Here is a 17556-nt window from a genome sequence, read left to right as displayed (position 1 = left end):
AGAAAAAATATATACAGTACTAATGTATGGTTATATGTATTCTTAAATAAAACATTTTTTAATACTTTCACTTGTAATTCAACTTTATTCTCACAGAAGCACCATTTTGATTTTTGCCTTACTATTTTAGTACAAGATTTTAATATTCTTTGCTGTACATGACATGGGCATCAAATTCCAAATTCGACCATCATAAGCCCTCAAGCTTACTGCTGAGCCAACAGAAGACCCACATTAATGTAAAAAAATTTATCATTTGTATATACTCACATTAATATTAATCAGAACAAATATTTATAGACAGCTACAACAACGTCAGCAAGAGCTGTACTTCTTACTTTAAAAGAACAATAGATCACTGCAGTTACACCATGATAATTTAAAATTTTATAGAATATTTAGCAATTCCCATAGATCCAAATAAATCTTTATTTAGCATCCTAACAACCATCAATGTATATATACTAGGAAGAACTCATACAAACTGTGATAAGTACGTGTGCAACATAAAATTCTATTTATGTTTTAAATCTTTAAAACTACTCATGATACAAGAAACTACAGTGATAATATTCTAAACATGACATTACTTGCATAATGAAAGTCCAGAAACTCTGAACAGTTGTGACACATTATTCCTCCACAAAGGCGACAGTGGTGACGGCGTCGTGACAGGTTGAAAGTTCGAGCACAGCTAGGGCAGAGTTTCACATCATTATCAGCTATCCATGGAACTATGTTCTTCTCATGAACTGGTTAAGAATTATATCAAAAACTCATTATTCTATGGACAAGTTTCTAAAAGTATGCAATAACATGCTACCAAAATAACAATGTTTATTAATGTAAAACAACTAGCAAGTGTAAAAATAATCTTTCAATTACTTCTTACAGAACAAAAGTAACAAACAGTTTACAGAAAAAAAAATGTTTCAAAAAGGTGGAGTAAATTAATTCACAAATCAAGAAAATGTTATTTCATCAAATAATAAAATAAAACTCATGGAGATACTAAAATGATATTATATATAAACAAATCACAAATTTTTCACATAATTTTTTCATCATAAATTTTAAAAAAAGTCTAAAAAAAGAAACAGTCATATTGAAATTCAATACTTATTAAAGGCCTGAACAAATAAAGATGATTACCTTTTGCAAATTATGGTGAATTAATTAATCACTGATTATAGACTGATTTCAGTGCCTTTTTGTTTTAATTTTCAGAATAAATATGTCAAGGTGTCTAAAATATACGTGTCATCCAAGAAAACTACTCTGCAAATTAAAAAGATGCTTTATAATCAATTCTCACCTTTTCTTTTCTCAGGATCCACTGGAGCATCTGTGATGAGTTTATCAAGTCTAATAAGCAACTTGTTGGTTTCTATGACATATCTATCAACTTTGGTGTCTCGGATTTTCTTAAAATAATCTGTGTGACGTGTTATGATGCCTTCAAAAGAGAAGATGATTAACTTAAAAACAACAACTAATTCCACTGTAGCTTAAAAAGTTCTAAAATAGCACATTCCTGAAAGTTACATATATATATTTAATCTTTAAAAATATTTTAATGTTTTATTGATGTCAAAAGCTGGACTTTAAATAAATTCTGATAAATTTCCTTGAACACAAATAGCAAAATTGATATAAAAATTTAAGCTATGTTACAATAAAAACATTATATATTGCACAACTGGTTTATTAAAAGCTAGATGACATAGCATCAAAATGAGATCTTCAATCAGGAACATAAATTTATAACATTTCTTTGTAGCTGGTGTGGTATGAGCACTAACACAGAACTTGTGACTATAATCAAGTCATATCCATTCCTTTCAATCTCATAAATGGAGCAGATTCCACATTTATTCCAATGCATTGATCTTATTTAGCAATATATATATATATTACAAATATTTTATTAAAACAAAAATTTGGTGTCAATAAAAACAGTGCAATCTAGGGTTTTCCCTAAAACTATCTGGTACAAAAACTATATGATATGATAACTAATGCTTTCCTCACCTAAAAATGTGTTTCTGATAGATACTCACTCACCTCTCTACAGAACAGATAGCTAATACCTAAGCCTTTGAATGAAGCTCCTACCCCTACATATAACTATGTGGAGATGTGAGCAGCATTTCTGAACTACACACTCACTATATTTGGAGAAATATCACAATGTTATACTGATACTAAGTTTACAAAGTTTTATTGAATTTTCTCTTACATTTAAATACATGAAAGGGGAGTTAAACATTCCCTTTATTCTAAAAGATAGCTGTTTTAATCTTTCTATGTGTAAAAATAATCACAATCTTTACACTGAACCACTAAAGAAAAGCTTTCAAATGATTTCTAATATTCATTATTTGTTTTAATTTTTACCCTATTACTCCATTACATAAATGTTAAAAACTTATCATAATAGATTTTCTATCAGTGTTAAGTGTTGTTGTAATGAAACAAGTAATAAAATAAATCCCAAACTACTTCATCTGTTGACTTAAAAAACACATAAAATGATAACAGCATTAGATAAAACAATGAACAAAAACAGAGATTCTTTTGCGGAAGACATTCCTAAAGAAGAAGCAGTAGTTCTCATAACCTAATAGACATTAGGTTAAAGAAAATGCTTTGTAGAAGTGGATAAAGCAGTGGTCTTTTTAAATGAAACAAACATTCTGCTAAAAAAGACACTCCTAGAGAAGTGGAAAAACAGTGGTCTTTGCTTTGTAAACTAAGTAGACAACACATCACTTTTAAACAAGAGGAAAAAGACATTCTACTAAAAAAAGACATTCTTGGAGAAAAGAAGGAAGCAGGAGTCTTGGTAAATTTTATATTTTTAGAATTAAAATGAATTTCAAATGGGTAATTACCTCCGAAATACAGAACTCTTTTTCTCATTGAAGTGCTTTTGTGGTATCAAAAAGGAATATGACTAAAATTTTGAACATCCTTAATGCAATGCAGGGTGTTCATAGACCTACTCATTGTTTTTTTACTTTCCCACATCCACACGACTCATTGCGTTTACATAAGGAAAGCATATATAGTCCAGATTTCATAGTTTTAATCATGATGGAAACCATATATCTCACAGTTGTGGGGGAGGTGGATGGGAATGAATTTCAGATATATGTACACATTTGAATTTCAATTTAATTCTAAAAATGTAAGATTCAAAACAGACATACCTAGGAAATACTAAAGGTCAGAATGCTCATGTTGAGATGGAGAAGAGAACTGGAGACTCATAAGTACTGCTGGGTCATCAAAATGATTCTTAGATGGAAATTGTGATCAAGCTGAGGTGAAGAGAATCAAAACAAATTCAATGGAATGGATTCAAGGAACAATAAGTGGAGTGAAGAAAACCAGCCTCATAAAAGACAGGACCAATTAAGAACACTAAGAAAATTCATTTTTCTCATCAAGGTATTAACATCCCTTTAAATATATAAAAATGGGGATTCAAGTGATGTCTTTACCTATAGGTCAGTCATACTCTCAGATGTAGTTCACAAGTGGTTGCATAACTGATAAAATAGTTCATGTTGTCATGTACCTGCAGTGGAAAATACTCGGAGGAATAGGCAGTAATAGTTAATGACTATATATATGCTCTTGGAGCTAAGGCATTTCACGTTCACATCTGACAAGGCTAGCCATGTCACAAAACTGGTCCAATCAGAAAGACCTTAGAATGGGATAATTGTAGGAAAGCGCAATGGAAGCATCAAATAAGTTAAATGATATAGTAAAGAGTGCTAACAGCGATGCAGTCTTTGTTGTGCACACAGGGAATAATGATGTAGGGTAGTTCAGAAGAATGTACTTATTGGGGTTCATAAATGAATCTAAAGAAAAAAGCAATCACATAATAAACTAAAATGTACAAAAAAAAAGTTGTATAGAAAACTGTAATGCAGGAATAAAGTATAAAAGTAGTTCTAAGGGTAAGCTAAACTATTTCTATTTTAATGCTAAACATTTAAGAAATAAAACAGATGACCTTAAAGAACTAGTCCAAACACATGATTTTGATATAATAGGAATACCTTAAAGTTTGTTAACATGGATAATTTTTATAATAGAAATTTCTTTGAAATATATGGTTATAGGTTATTTAGATAATCAAAAAGTATTAAAAAGATGAGGAAAAGTAGCTTTACGTGTGAATTACAGTCAGTTGAAGTTGAGGTTATCAAAGATATTAGCAAGGAGATTGAATCTATTTAAGTTTCTGCTAGCAAACTTACAGAGAGATGGTTTTAGCTGGAATTTATTACTGACCATCAGATGAAGCTGATGAAATTAATGAGAAATGTTATAGTGAGATAAGATTTCAACTGTTAATGAGGTCATAGTTCTAAGGGATTTTAATTTTAGGCATATAAATTGGGAAATCTTAAGCATCAAACTATGAGGGAGACAAGTTTTTAGAAACCATTCAAAATGGTTTTCTTCATCAGATGGTCAGAGAACCTACTAGGAACAAAGCTATTTCAGATTTATTGTTAACTTCTAATATTGGTTGAGAGGGTGTAGATTGGGAAACATCTGGTTGCAAGTGATCATTGATTTACTGGGTTTGATGCTTTACTGTATATGGAGATCAGGAATAATGAAATTTTGGTTATAACTTTAAAAAAAGAAGGTATGCAACAAGAATTTTATGATGTGAATTGGGGAACTGAATTAATTGGAGACACTGATCAAATGAGGAATATCTTTTAAAACAAATTATTACATATTTAAGACAGACATGTTCCTTGTAGTAAAAAAAAAGATGACTGCAAGTAAAAAAAGTGATAAAATTAAAGAAAAAACATCCCAAGTTTAAGAAATTTAAACTTACTGCTACGAAAGGAGACTTAAACAGGGTATATATAAAAAAGGTTGGCTGGAAATGTAAACACTAACAGTACGGATTTCTTTAAAGACATTAAGGGTAAGCAAAATATTAGGATGAGAGTATGGCCTTTGAGATTATAAAATGGCTGGGTTATTAAATTCTACTTTTTCTTTAACTTTTACAAATGAAGATTTATGCAATATTCCTCATCCTGAATAGGTGATAGAAGTTTATTTATTTAATTAATCCATGTTTTGTTTATTTATACATTGTTTATTTATTTAATGAACCCACAACTCCAAACATCCTTTCATATGGTACAAACAAAAGGTGTTGATAGTATATTAGTACTTGGGTTATCATGCACAATTCACATTTTAAACCAAGCAGTAACAAGGTAGGTAACAAAGAATAACTCACCTACTATGGATTTCATAAAGCTTGAAAAATCACAACCCAAGATAAACAAAATCCCAAAGCTGAAGAGATGTCAATTTAGTGAGATTTAATCTAAAAATTCATGTTTAAAATCTGCAGGAACATCCAAGTAAGTAAGACAAATCAATTGGACAAAAAATTTATTAAGTAGCTCAAACAAAATATGAAGGGTATGATTAATGGTAAGGTATACACAGTATTTTCCAAGACCATCTGTAATATTCAGTGAGAGCAAGATAACACTGAATAGCCTAGAAAGGACATACAAAGCATTCTTCTGAATGAGAATCAAGATCAGTTAGGGTAGATAACACAAATGAAAAACAGTGGTAACCCATGTTTTAGGTAAGAAAGCACATTCAGTGTACAAGTATAACATTTCCTGAGAAAACCAGATGCGAGAATGATCAAGAGCATAGATATCAGAATAACATCTGCTAAATGCCAAAAATAGTAATAAGCGGTCTTTGTAAACTGTAGAACTAATGAAGAAAACACTCCTGGAGAAGATGAAGATTCAGTGGTAATGTAGATTAAGCAGAAAATCTACTAAAGAACATAATCCTGTTGAAGACAAAGAAGCAGTGGGTTTTTGTAAATCATATCAATAAAAGAGACACTCCTAGAAAAGAGGATGAAGCATTGGTCTATGTGAGCTAGAAATTCAACTAAAAAAGACACAACATTATAAAAAATATAATGCTGAAGCAGTAATCTTTGTAAAACAGAGGTTCTATTCAAGAAGACACTTCTGCAGAAAAGGAAAAGGCAGTAGTCTTTGTAACCTATATACATCAATAACAGAGACACTCAGTTGTCTATGTAAACCAAATAAACAACCTATTAACAAAGACAAACTAAGAGAGAAGGAATAAACAGTGATATTTGTAAGTTATATAAACAATCCACCAAAAATATTCTCAAAGAGGAGGGGGAAGCAAAAAACTTGTATGTTATACATTCCTATAAAGACACTCTTGGATAAGAAGTAACAACAGTCTTTGTAAACTAAACAATCTAATAAAGAAGATATTTATAGAAAAGAGGAAGATTCAGTGGTGTTTTAAACTATATATCCCAATAAATAAGATACTCCTGCAGAAGAGGAAAAATCAACAGTTTTCATAAGTTAAATTTAGAATATACTGAATATAACACTGCTGGAAAAGAGAGAGAAACTGTGAACTTTATTTATTTGATATTATATCAAACAAGACAGTTCTATAAAAGATGAAGAAGCAGTAATCTTTGTCAACTATATTAACCAACAACGGAGACATTCCTTAAAATGGGGATTCAGTTGTCTATGTAAACTAAACAAACAATCCACTAAAGATAACACTCCTGGACAAGAGAAAGAATCAGTAATCTTTGTAAATTAGACATTCCAACAAAGATACACCTGGAGAAGAAAAAACAGTGTTTTTTGTAAATTAATAAACAATCTACTAAAGAAGAAACTCTTAGAAAAAAGGAAGAAGCAACATATGTAAATTAGACATTTCAATAAAGAGACACTCTTGAAGAAGCAATGATCTTTGTAAGTTATATATTCTCCTAAAAAATACCTTTCTGGAAAAGAGGAAAAAACAATCGTCTCTGTACACAAATGGAGACTAAACTTAAGAAGACACTACTGAAGTAGAAGATGAAGTAGTAGTTCTTGTAATTTACACAATTTAATAAAGAGGACACTCCCAAAAAAACATATGGAAGCAGTAGTCTTAATAAACTATATATTCCAATAAAGTACACTTTCCTGGATATAAGTAGTCCACTAAAGAAGATACTCCTGGAGAAGAGAAGAGGAAAAAGCAATAGTTCCTGTAAATATAAACAGCTATTCCACTAACAAAGATGCTCTCACAGTAGAGGAAGAAAATTATTTTGCAAATTAGACAATCTAATAGAAAAAAAAAACTCCTGGAGAGTTAAACTGACAATTCACTGAAAAAACAAAGTACTCATGCAAATAGTAAGAAGCTTTAGTCTTTGTAAATTTAACTGACAACCTACTAAAAACGTATCCTTGTAGAAGAGAAAGGAGGAGTGATCTTTGTAAATAATATATTCTACACAGGAAGACATTTCATTTCTAGAAGAGAAGAAGTGATCTTTGGTATTTGGATATTCCAATATAGAAGACACTCTTTGTAAAGAAATAGTAGTAGCCTTTGTAAAAGAAACATTCCAATAGAGAAAACAATCCTAGAGAAGAGGAAAAAGCAGTAGTCTTTACAGACTATACATCTCAGTAAATAACAGTCTGAGAGAAGAGGAAAAATCAGTCTACTAAAGATTACATTCCTGGCAAACAGGAGAAAGCACTGATCTTTCTTATATTAATAAATAATATACTAAAAAAGACACTTCTACAGAAGACAAAGCAGTGACATATATAAATTAGACACCTTAATATAAAGATGATCCATTATGTGTTTGTTAGCATCCAACACCCAGAGTTGGCTGACTCGGTTACTGTAATTTTTGATATGGTAACTAGAAACTGTCCAATGTTGAACATGGGTTATCTTGTTTTAGGATTTTTGCACAAGAAAGGAGATTAAAAAGTCTCCTCAAATAGGGCATATTTTCACATTTTGTAGACTTTTGGCTATGAATTTGAAGACACAAATACTTAATCAGTTAAATGAGTCAATTATTATCTTCCACAAAGCAGGGTATGCAATTAGCATCTAATGAAGTCATTAAGGTTATAATAACAAAAGAATAAAAAAGGAAAATATTATCTAATACTGCCCTTTATACAATTCTTGCTTTCTTAATGGGTACTCTCAGCAAAGTGCCAATAAAGAAAACAATCCTAAAGAGGAGGAAAATGCAGTAGTGCTTGTAAATAAGTCTACTCATGAAGGTATTGATGAAAGAAAGAAGCAATGATCTTTGTTAATTATACACTCTTTGAAAGAACATACTCCGGGAGAAGAGGAAGAAGCAGTAATCTGTCACCTATATATCTCAATGAGAAAATACTCCTGAAGAAGAATAAGTAGTCTTTGTAAGTTAGATGTTGCAAGAAATGAGATATTCCTGTAGAAAAGGAAGAAGCATTAATCTTTCTACACAATACTAAATCATACCTTCTAATAAAGAAGACATTTATGGAAGAAGTAAGATTCAGCGATTTGTGTTAACTAAGACATTAGAATAAAGAAGACAAATCTGGAGAAAAGGAGAAAGTTGTGTTTTTTATAAACTAAACAAACAATCTATTAAATATATTCCTGAAGAGGAGAAAGAAAAAAAAACATTGTAAGTTAGACATTCCAATAAATAAGACACTTTTGGTGAAGAGGAAGAAGTAGTGATCTTTCTAAGGTATATGTTTTACTAAAATAGAAATTTTTGGAATAGAAGCAGAAGCAATTGTCTTTATAAACTGTATGTCAAAATAAATCAAACATTCCTGCAAAACAGGAAGAAATAGTTGTCTTTATAATCTATATATTCCAATAAAGACAATACTCCTGGAGAAGAGGAAGATGAAGCAATCTATATATATATCAGACTTTTTTAACAGAGGAGTTATTTTTTCAACACATGAAGAAGGAGTGGTCTTTGTAAACTAAATAAACTTTACATTAATGAAGAATCTCATACAGTAGAAGGAGTAGTTTTTGTAAACTAGACATTCCTATGAAGAGGAGACTCCTGGAGAATACAAAAAGTGGTAGTTTCTTTAAATTAAATTGACAGTTTTTTAAAACAAATATTCCTGAACAACATGCAGCAATCATTGTAAATTAGACATTCCAATAAAGAAGACACTCCTATAACAGAGGAAAAAGTAGTAATCTTTTTAAATTATACAATAAATATTGTTTATTTATGATATTACAAAGATATGGCATTTTAGGTGTTTTTTAATTCCTAAATTTTACATTTTAAGAATTAAAATGATTTTGTTTGTTTGTTTGTTTTTGAATTTCGCGCAAAGCTACACGAGGGCTATCTGCGCTAGCCGTCCCTAATTTAGCAGTGTAAGACTAGAGGGAAGGCAGCTAGTCATCACCACCCACCGCCAACTCTTGGGCTACTCTTTTACCAACGAATAGTGGGATTGACCATCACATTATAATGCCCCCCCGGCTGAAAGGGCGAGCATGTTTGGTGTGACGGGGATTCGAACCCTCGACCCTCAGATTGCAAGTCGAGTGCCTTAACCACCTGGCCATGCCGGGCCCGAATTAAAATGAATTTCAAACTATCTTTGAAATACTGAAAGCCTTTCATTGTTGAGTTTGAATTCATGCTTTCAACAAAACCTGGGACTCAAAATTTCCTAATGTCCTTTATATATTGCATAGCATACATCACTCACCAATAATTCTCCTCTCTCTCACCTTAACCATTATTTGTTTGACATGCTCAAGGAATTTGCCATAATCTCTACTTTCCTGAAATAATTCAGATTTGTTTGAAAGTTGCAGTCATGGTGAAAATTTGGTTGTGGGGAAGCAGAAGAGAAGGCATTTCAGAGGTAAGTATCTGTTTGAAAATAATTTTAATTCTAAAAATGAAAAATTCAAATCAAGGCAGACTTAACTCTGAAATTCTGAAAGGCATAATATACCTACCCTGTAAAGGAGGTGAAGACTAGTGAAATACAAGTTACATGGCAGGAAGATAATTTACTGAGACTACAATAAAATATTTATCAAAGCAGAATACGAGTAGAATCCAGAACGAGACATGAATTTTCATAAGTGAGTTTAAGGGAAAATGAATTGAGCAGACCAGCCTCATGAAAAGACTAGACTTGAAGGACACTCAGAAAGAAGGCATTCTTCTCTTTTCCCATGATGCCCTTTTTATTCAGGCAAAAGGGGAGCAGTCATGACATATATTATGAAAGGACGTACTCAAGAGGCATTTGCCATTATTCTTCCATACTGAAAATGGAGTCACACAATCTGCCAAGTTAGTGGGCACTCAGGAAGAACCGAAAAAAGGTCCAAAGGGGCCCAAAAAAACAACATATGGAATGAAATTGGAACATCCAAATAAAGAAATAAGAGTAAAAAACATAGATAATTTTCATTCCGATTGAAACTGAGACATCAAGTGATAACCATTTGATGTCCCATTTCCTATACTTCTAATGCCACACAAAGGCAGGCACTCTGAGGTGAGAAAGGCACACGCTGTGATACCACCAGCTACCAGCTATCCAGTTTCAAAGGACAATTTCTCATAAAACTGCAGCAAAGAGGATGGTGTTTGTATCATAAGATTGAAGCAGGAGTGTATGTGAGCTGAGATAGTCCTGATGCCTTTTTTACATACACACATATTTTTATAACAAAAGATTATTCAGCCTTAGACACTCCTAAAGCTGTACAGGGGTGTTGGTAAATACAGAAATACTTGGGTTGCATAGAAAAAACACAGAGGTTAAGGAATATGAAAGAGTCTGTCAGAATTTAAAAATATAATTCTTTCATAAATTTTCAAAATAAAAGGCTTTTACTTATACTTCTTAATAGTATAAATATATACTGCATTGTTGTTGGGCTTAGGATTCTTCTACAGTAAGTGTCTGTGACTTGTTGACAATAAATTCAACTATAAATGAATAGCATCCATCTCACTTGTTTTCAAAATAATATATATATATTCAGAACAAGTTAAACATATGTACAACAAATTTTTCACACTATACAGATTACAGGCATATCATAAACACTACTTATATATATAGTTCTCTTCTTCTTATCAACAGTCCACTTAGGCCTATTCAATTGCTTAAGAATTTCAGTTGACAAGCCAAACTAGCTTCTCTATTACTATTGCACTAGTATTCTGTGTGTGATTCACTTACAGTTGTGGTGCGAATTACCGTAATCATTTGGTCTTCTTTCTTCTAAATATCCTCTATTCTTTTGTCAAAGTGCACTCGGGCTCATTAAATTACTTTAGAATTTTGCTTTGATGGAATAAATTCTTCTTCTCATCTCCTTTTCTACTGTTAGTCTTACTCTTAACATATTAAATGTTAGGCCTATGTTAACTGTTAGGCCCATCACTTCTACAGTAGTTAACTACACACCAAACTTTTCCTTGCCAATAACTTTACTCTCTTCTGCTATTGTCTGTCTGCTGTTTTCGCTCATCTTACACAATTTATATCTTTATCACTTAATCATCTGCCTACCTTCTAGAAATCTTTATATTCTCAACTTCAACGTATTGCACTCGACGTTCGATAGTCTCAACATCAATGAATTATAAACAACTTCCTACAATCGTCTACTTTTAACTCTTATTATAACAAAAACTAAACAATAATAATATAAATACAGATTCTAGATACTTAACAAGAAGAGACTGTATTACATTATGTAATCTGTCTTGTTTTGGTATTAGTTAGTTTATGTGGAAATTATTTACAATCAGTTAATTGAAAATGGTTAACCATTAACGTTGGGCAAAATATATAAAAAATGCAAAAGAGACAGATTCCAGTGAGCCTGGATAACAACCACAGGTGATAAATGGAATCCAGAAACCAAAGATACAGTGATGTGATGAAGCAAAAATAGCAAAAACTATACAGAATCATCCCCATGCCTGGTTTTAAGATAGTTTCTAAAATGTAGAGAGACAAGGAGGCCAAAGACACTTTCAAATGGCAAATGTAATGAGATATCTGAAATCCATGATCCATGTGGTCAGGAACATCACAATAAATAAAGAGGACAGGCTGTTAAATCAATTCATAAATGTGGATGGAGCAAGATCTGTAGAATGAGAATTATCCTAAGATATAAACAACCAACGATGATTCCCTTGGTAATATTTCATTCTTGCAAGGAACATAGAGAAAAAAAACAGTAGTTACCATCTCTTGCAGCCGAAGTCTCTGGTATGAAAGTTCTATCCGGATTTACATACAAATAGAAAAAGAAAAGATTAACAGAAACATTAAAGGCAAAAATGTCTGAATGGCTCCACCATGACGCTACTTACAAAATACATTTCACAGAAAGATAATAGAGTGAATGAGTTGCAAAGGTTCCATCAAGAAGCAATGTAACCGAAGGCCAGACTAGACTCCCATTAAGAACAAAAAGAACTGGAAAAAGTATTACAACAGGGGCACCTTGCTTTTTGTGGCAATACAAAGGGTTGAGAGTGAAGCTCTGTATCCTGCAATAGAAGTAGACAAGCCCTGTTCATGAAAAATGAGGCAGGAAGTGAACGAGTTGGAGAAAGGTAAGAAACCAATGTTTCCAGTCACCAACTCCAAAAAATAGACCAAATATACTGATATACTTCTAAGAAGGAACATCTGCAAGAATGTGATAACATTCAATCTTCCAAAAGAAGAAAAGCCAGCTTCATTAAAAGAACTGCATCAGAGCCATCAGAGAAGCTGGAGATGACAAACATGATTGTGAAAGATGTATATAAAAAAGCAATGGAACAGAATCCCTCTAAGACTGACAAGAGGAATGAAACCATGGTGAAGTAGGCCAGTCTAAGCAATAGTAAGAACTGGACAATGGGACTAACTGATCTTGGTCAATAGCCTAGAAAGATGAAAGTAAGCATAGAGAAAACATTCTCTCTGATAGGATTAAAGCATAAATTGCTACTGAAGATGGACCTAGATACCAGTAAAGGGTCAGAAGATGATGCACTGTGAGAATAAATGCATAGGCACTGGACAACTAAACCATTGGTACAATCAATGGAAGACCAGCTCAGAGAAACACACAATGTGAATGAAGCCAAAAAATAAAAAACCACAGCAGACAAGGGCTGTGACAATAAGTTAATACATGTCACCATGGTTGAAGTGCCTGTGAGCACAAAAACACAGCAATGGTGTAACAAAAGCAGGAACTCCTGATATACATGTGGAACAACCCAAACATCTATCATTAGAATCTGACAATGGGATAAATAAGTAGATTACAGATCTTAGAGATAATGGTCCCCCATCAGATCATCCTATTCCTGGAAAGAAGCATTGGTGAAAAGATCCAGATCAAGAGTAAAAAAAGGGGGAATCTACAATGGAAAACTATGAATGAGCCACACTTACAGATAAATAACAGAAGGAGAAATTCCCACAGACATGAAAAGGCAAGATCCCGTGGATGATGAAAAGAAAATCAAAGTGAAAAATCTGATTAACTCAGCAAACAAGAGTAAGGTCCATAGATAAACAAAATTATGAGAAGACTACAAAAGCGTTTGTATGGAGGAGTCATCAAGAAAAAAGTCAATAAGTGAGTCATAGAGAGCCACCTGGCTTACATTGATGCTAGGCTACATTAAAAGTATGAGTGGATGTAACGAGCATCGAAAAACATTACACACAAAAACCTAGAAGGAAATTATGGCGAGAAGAAATATAAGACATTAATAACCTGATCAACTCCAGCTATTAAGAATCTCCTGAACAAGAAACAAATTAACCCTTTAGGTGTGTATTTTTTCAGGTTTATATACATGTCTAATTAGATCAAATATACCTCTAAAACCATTTGAAATAGCCCAATACACTTATGGAAAGAACTGTTCAGTATAGCCTTAAGAATCAAATTATGCAAATAATTAGACCTAATTTGCATATCTGATGACATCACATTTCCAAGAAAGCCATCATATTTAAGAAATTTGTAATTTATTATTTTTCTTTTGATTTGACAGAAATAAATCATCTGATTTCATAAAAAATGGTTGAGAGTTATTATTGGCCTCTTGCTATGTTGTATTTATTGTTCAGAACTCCTTTGAATAGCCAAATTATGTGATCTTTAGGTCAGCTTTTTGGAGGTTATTTGTAAATACAGATAATGAAATAATAAAACAATTACACACAATCAGTTTCCCTTTCCTACTGAACACAGAATTATCTTTTTTTTTGAGAAGTAAGACAACAGAACAGGTTTTAAAGCTGCTGACATGCCACGGTAGTTCACATTCACTGTACCCACAGTCCTATGTCCTGATTAGACATTTCCTCAGCCAAGAGCACAATAGTGTAATAATTGTCTATATACAGTTCATTCCTTTTGCCAGTGTATGGTGACAACACATTCCAAACAAGCCTGCACAAAGTGACCATTCAAAAATGCATCCACTTTTTGACTCGGATAACAAAAAAGCTTTGAATCTCCATTCGTCCAGTTTCTTAGGGTTGTAATGTTTCAAAACACTTTACCCTTTGAATGAGATTGTCATTTCATTCAATGCCAATTCCTTTTTTTGGACCAAACAGTTGTGTGAATTGGGAAATTATCATGTCAGTCAGTGGACACACCTCAAATAATCTATCCTGACAAGAAGCACCATTGGCAACTAGCTCATTATTGTTTGCAAAGCACAGAAAGCTCAAGATTGATTCAAATTTGTCCTTAGTAAGGACATAGAAGAAAACAGGAGCTTCAATTAACCAAAACGTATCCCAGTAGTTCTCTATCAAGGTGCAAAGCAAAGAATGCTTTCATCTCTTAATGCTTCACAGGTACCCATTAATGAAATTGTGAATGTGGTTTAAAATGATCACCTTTACTCAGTAAAAATTGATCGACATAGCAATTTGTTGCTGTTAAAATGTGATTAAACACAACATAATTTGGAAATAATTGCAAAAAAGTGATAGGATCTGCATGATTTTAGATTCTGGTTGCCCCTGGTTGGAAATACAGGGTTGAATATGGTCATCACCCACCACCAACTTCCACCCATTATTATTTGCACCACCAAGTTCATACCTAGCTTGATTGCCATGTATATATTGACCTTGTCCACATGCAGGTTGTTGTGCCTTACTAGGCCTAACCCTGGGTCTGGTCCTGGGAGGACAGGTATGTGTAATTGGTCACCCACCTGTATTAGCAATGACAATAATATATTGTTATTATATCCTGCATCATGTTGACAATATCTCTCTTGAAATTTGGATATCTGAGAAATGGGAACCTCATAATCATTGTCACTTTCAGTGTCACCATCATCACTTGCCCCCATGGGCCCAGCTTTGGCATTACTACTGTAACTATCCACATCAGTATCAGTCATATCACAATCAAAATCATTATCAGATAATCGCATCTTCAGAGCCAGAATAATCGATAGCTTGTACAAGTTCAATTGTCTCTTCAGATGTGTAAACACTGGAGCAATATGATGCCATTTTGGATACATTTTCTCCTAAAAATTAAACAATTGTCAACTACACATATTACCAATTTTTTGAATATCAACATATGCCATGTTGGATATGAATCACCAACTGAGATCATCATCTGAACAGATTAGGTTTTGTCTGCTGACTTTGGGTGCTCGATTCACATTTCTAACAGGACATTCAATCCACATTATTTGATCATCATACAGCAATGGGTACACCTAAAAGGTTAAAGTGAATTACCTGCAAATATAAAAATGAAGTAAATAGACACACAAAAATAAATAATCAGAACAATGAGAAGACCTAAAAACAGTGCAGAAAAACAATGTCTCAAAACGAGCTAAACCATATCATGCAGAGCAGAAGACTAGCGATGGGTCAAAGTAAAAAAAACCAAGTAGAAGATCCATCCAACCAACCACAAATAACCTTTTAAAGGTGAGAAGGTAGAGAATATGAAGTATTTGAATACAAAGAGCTAGTTTTTAAAAATATCCACAACCCCAAAGTCACTAAAACATAGAGGAAATAAAAGATTAACGTGCAGAAATAGCTCCACATGACACAAGTATCCTCAAATGCAACTGGAATAGGTTCAATACAGAAGATACATAACTACATGAAAGAAACAGAAATGAGACCTGCAGAAATATTGTCAGGATTAGGGCTAGCACTTTAGCAAACAAAACAAATTCTGCAGACACTGGAGATAATTAGATCTGAACAAAAAGTCACCTTTGTTAAAAACTAAAGAAAATGGAAAATGTTCTGCAAATTAAGCATATTCCCAAACATTATACCCACCATGAACATCAGTAGACAGTGGCATCAATATGTTGAACTATCCATGCTGAGAATGCATCTGCAAGCTATAGACAAATTATGTAAGTAAGGCTTACGACAAACACACAGAATTCTAACTATATCAGAAATAGTTGCATAAGGAAAAACATCATAGTAAAGTGAACAGCATGACTGTTAATAAAAAAAAATCTAAATTATGGCAGAACTTATGTAAGATCTGACATATACACATTAAGTCATGTGGAAGATGGAAGAGTGGAGAATTATGGGTAAATGATGTATGATATACAATACATAAATGAAATGTGAAATTTTGAGTCACATGATTTATTCACAGCATGAGTTCAAACTCAATGCGGAAAGGCTCAGTATTTCAGAGCTAACTATGCTTTACTTGAATATAGTTCTAATTTCACTTTTAGTTAAAATAATATAAATTTCAAGATGTTCTTACACAATGCAAATTGCCACCTCAAAAATGCTTAAATAAGCTTACCTATCTCTTGAGGCTCAGAAGGAACTGAGTAAATATTTCGTTGATTTCTACCAGGTTCAGAAGAATCTACATAGAAGGATCTCGGTGAACCATCTAACAGTGAGTCCTGTTTATTAAGTATTTTTCTTTTTGCTTTCCCTAAACAAAAAGGTACAGGATATAAATAGTTGAAACATAGAACTAACCAAGTACTAAAAATTGCTAAAAGTGTTGAAAAAATAAACAAATGAAATATAAAAGATGCAATGTTTTCATATTTCTTTACCCTGAAAACATGGATCAGTAATACAATTTATACAACATTGTATGGCTGTACAGTAAGCTTTGTCCATGAAATAATCATTCATTATTTTAACTGTTAGATGACAAAACTAAGCCAAAAAACTATTTCTTATTCAGGCTGAATTTTTCTTATAAGTTTTATTTTATGTTGAAATACTTAGAAAAGAAAATGTGGGCTAGAATCCACCAGTGGAAAAATCAACAATCTGATTTTATTATCTAAATTCATTAATGGATCGATCACGTATGCATACTTATGGTACAATATTGTTTACTAAATCAATCACTGGAACAACAATGAATCAAGATTGTTTACAAATCAACCATTAGAGTGTCAATGAATCAAGATTGTTTACAAATCAACCATTAGAGTGTCAATGGATCAAGATTGTTTACAAATCAACCATTAGAGTGTCAATGAATCAAGATTGTTTACAAATCAACCATTAGAGTGTCAATGAATCAAGATTGTTTACAAATCAATCATTAGAGTGT

At 32.5% G+C, this 17556-nt stretch overlaps 1 protein-coding gene across 1 annotated transcript in view; it reads right to left on the bottom strand.

Annotated features, from left to right (window-relative positions):
- LOC106458798 (rabenosyn-5-like) overlaps positions 1-17556 on the bottom strand; it is a 60652-nt gene that overhangs the window by 38389 nt on the left and 4707 nt on the right. Inside the window, exons 3-5 of the mRNA XM_013918346.2 lie at positions 16780-16917; positions 1316-1456; positions 591-752 (exon numbers count right to left, since the gene is read on the bottom strand). Of these exons, the coding sequence (XP_013773800.1) occupies positions 591-752; positions 1316-1456; positions 16780-16917 (441 nt within the window). The remainder of the gene's footprint in view (positions 1-590; positions 753-1315; positions 1457-16779; positions 16918-17556) is intronic.

This window comes from Limulus polyphemus, unplaced genomic scaffold (assembly GCF_000517525.1).
Source record: "Limulus polyphemus unplaced genomic scaffold, Limulus_polyphemus-2.1.2 Scaffold517, whole genome shotgun sequence".
Classification (NCBI taxonomy): Eukaryota; Metazoa; Arthropoda; class Merostomata; order Xiphosura; family Limulidae; genus Limulus; species Limulus polyphemus.
The sequence above is the reverse complement of the archived record's forward strand: the minus strand, read 5'-3'. Positions and strand labels throughout refer to the sequence as shown.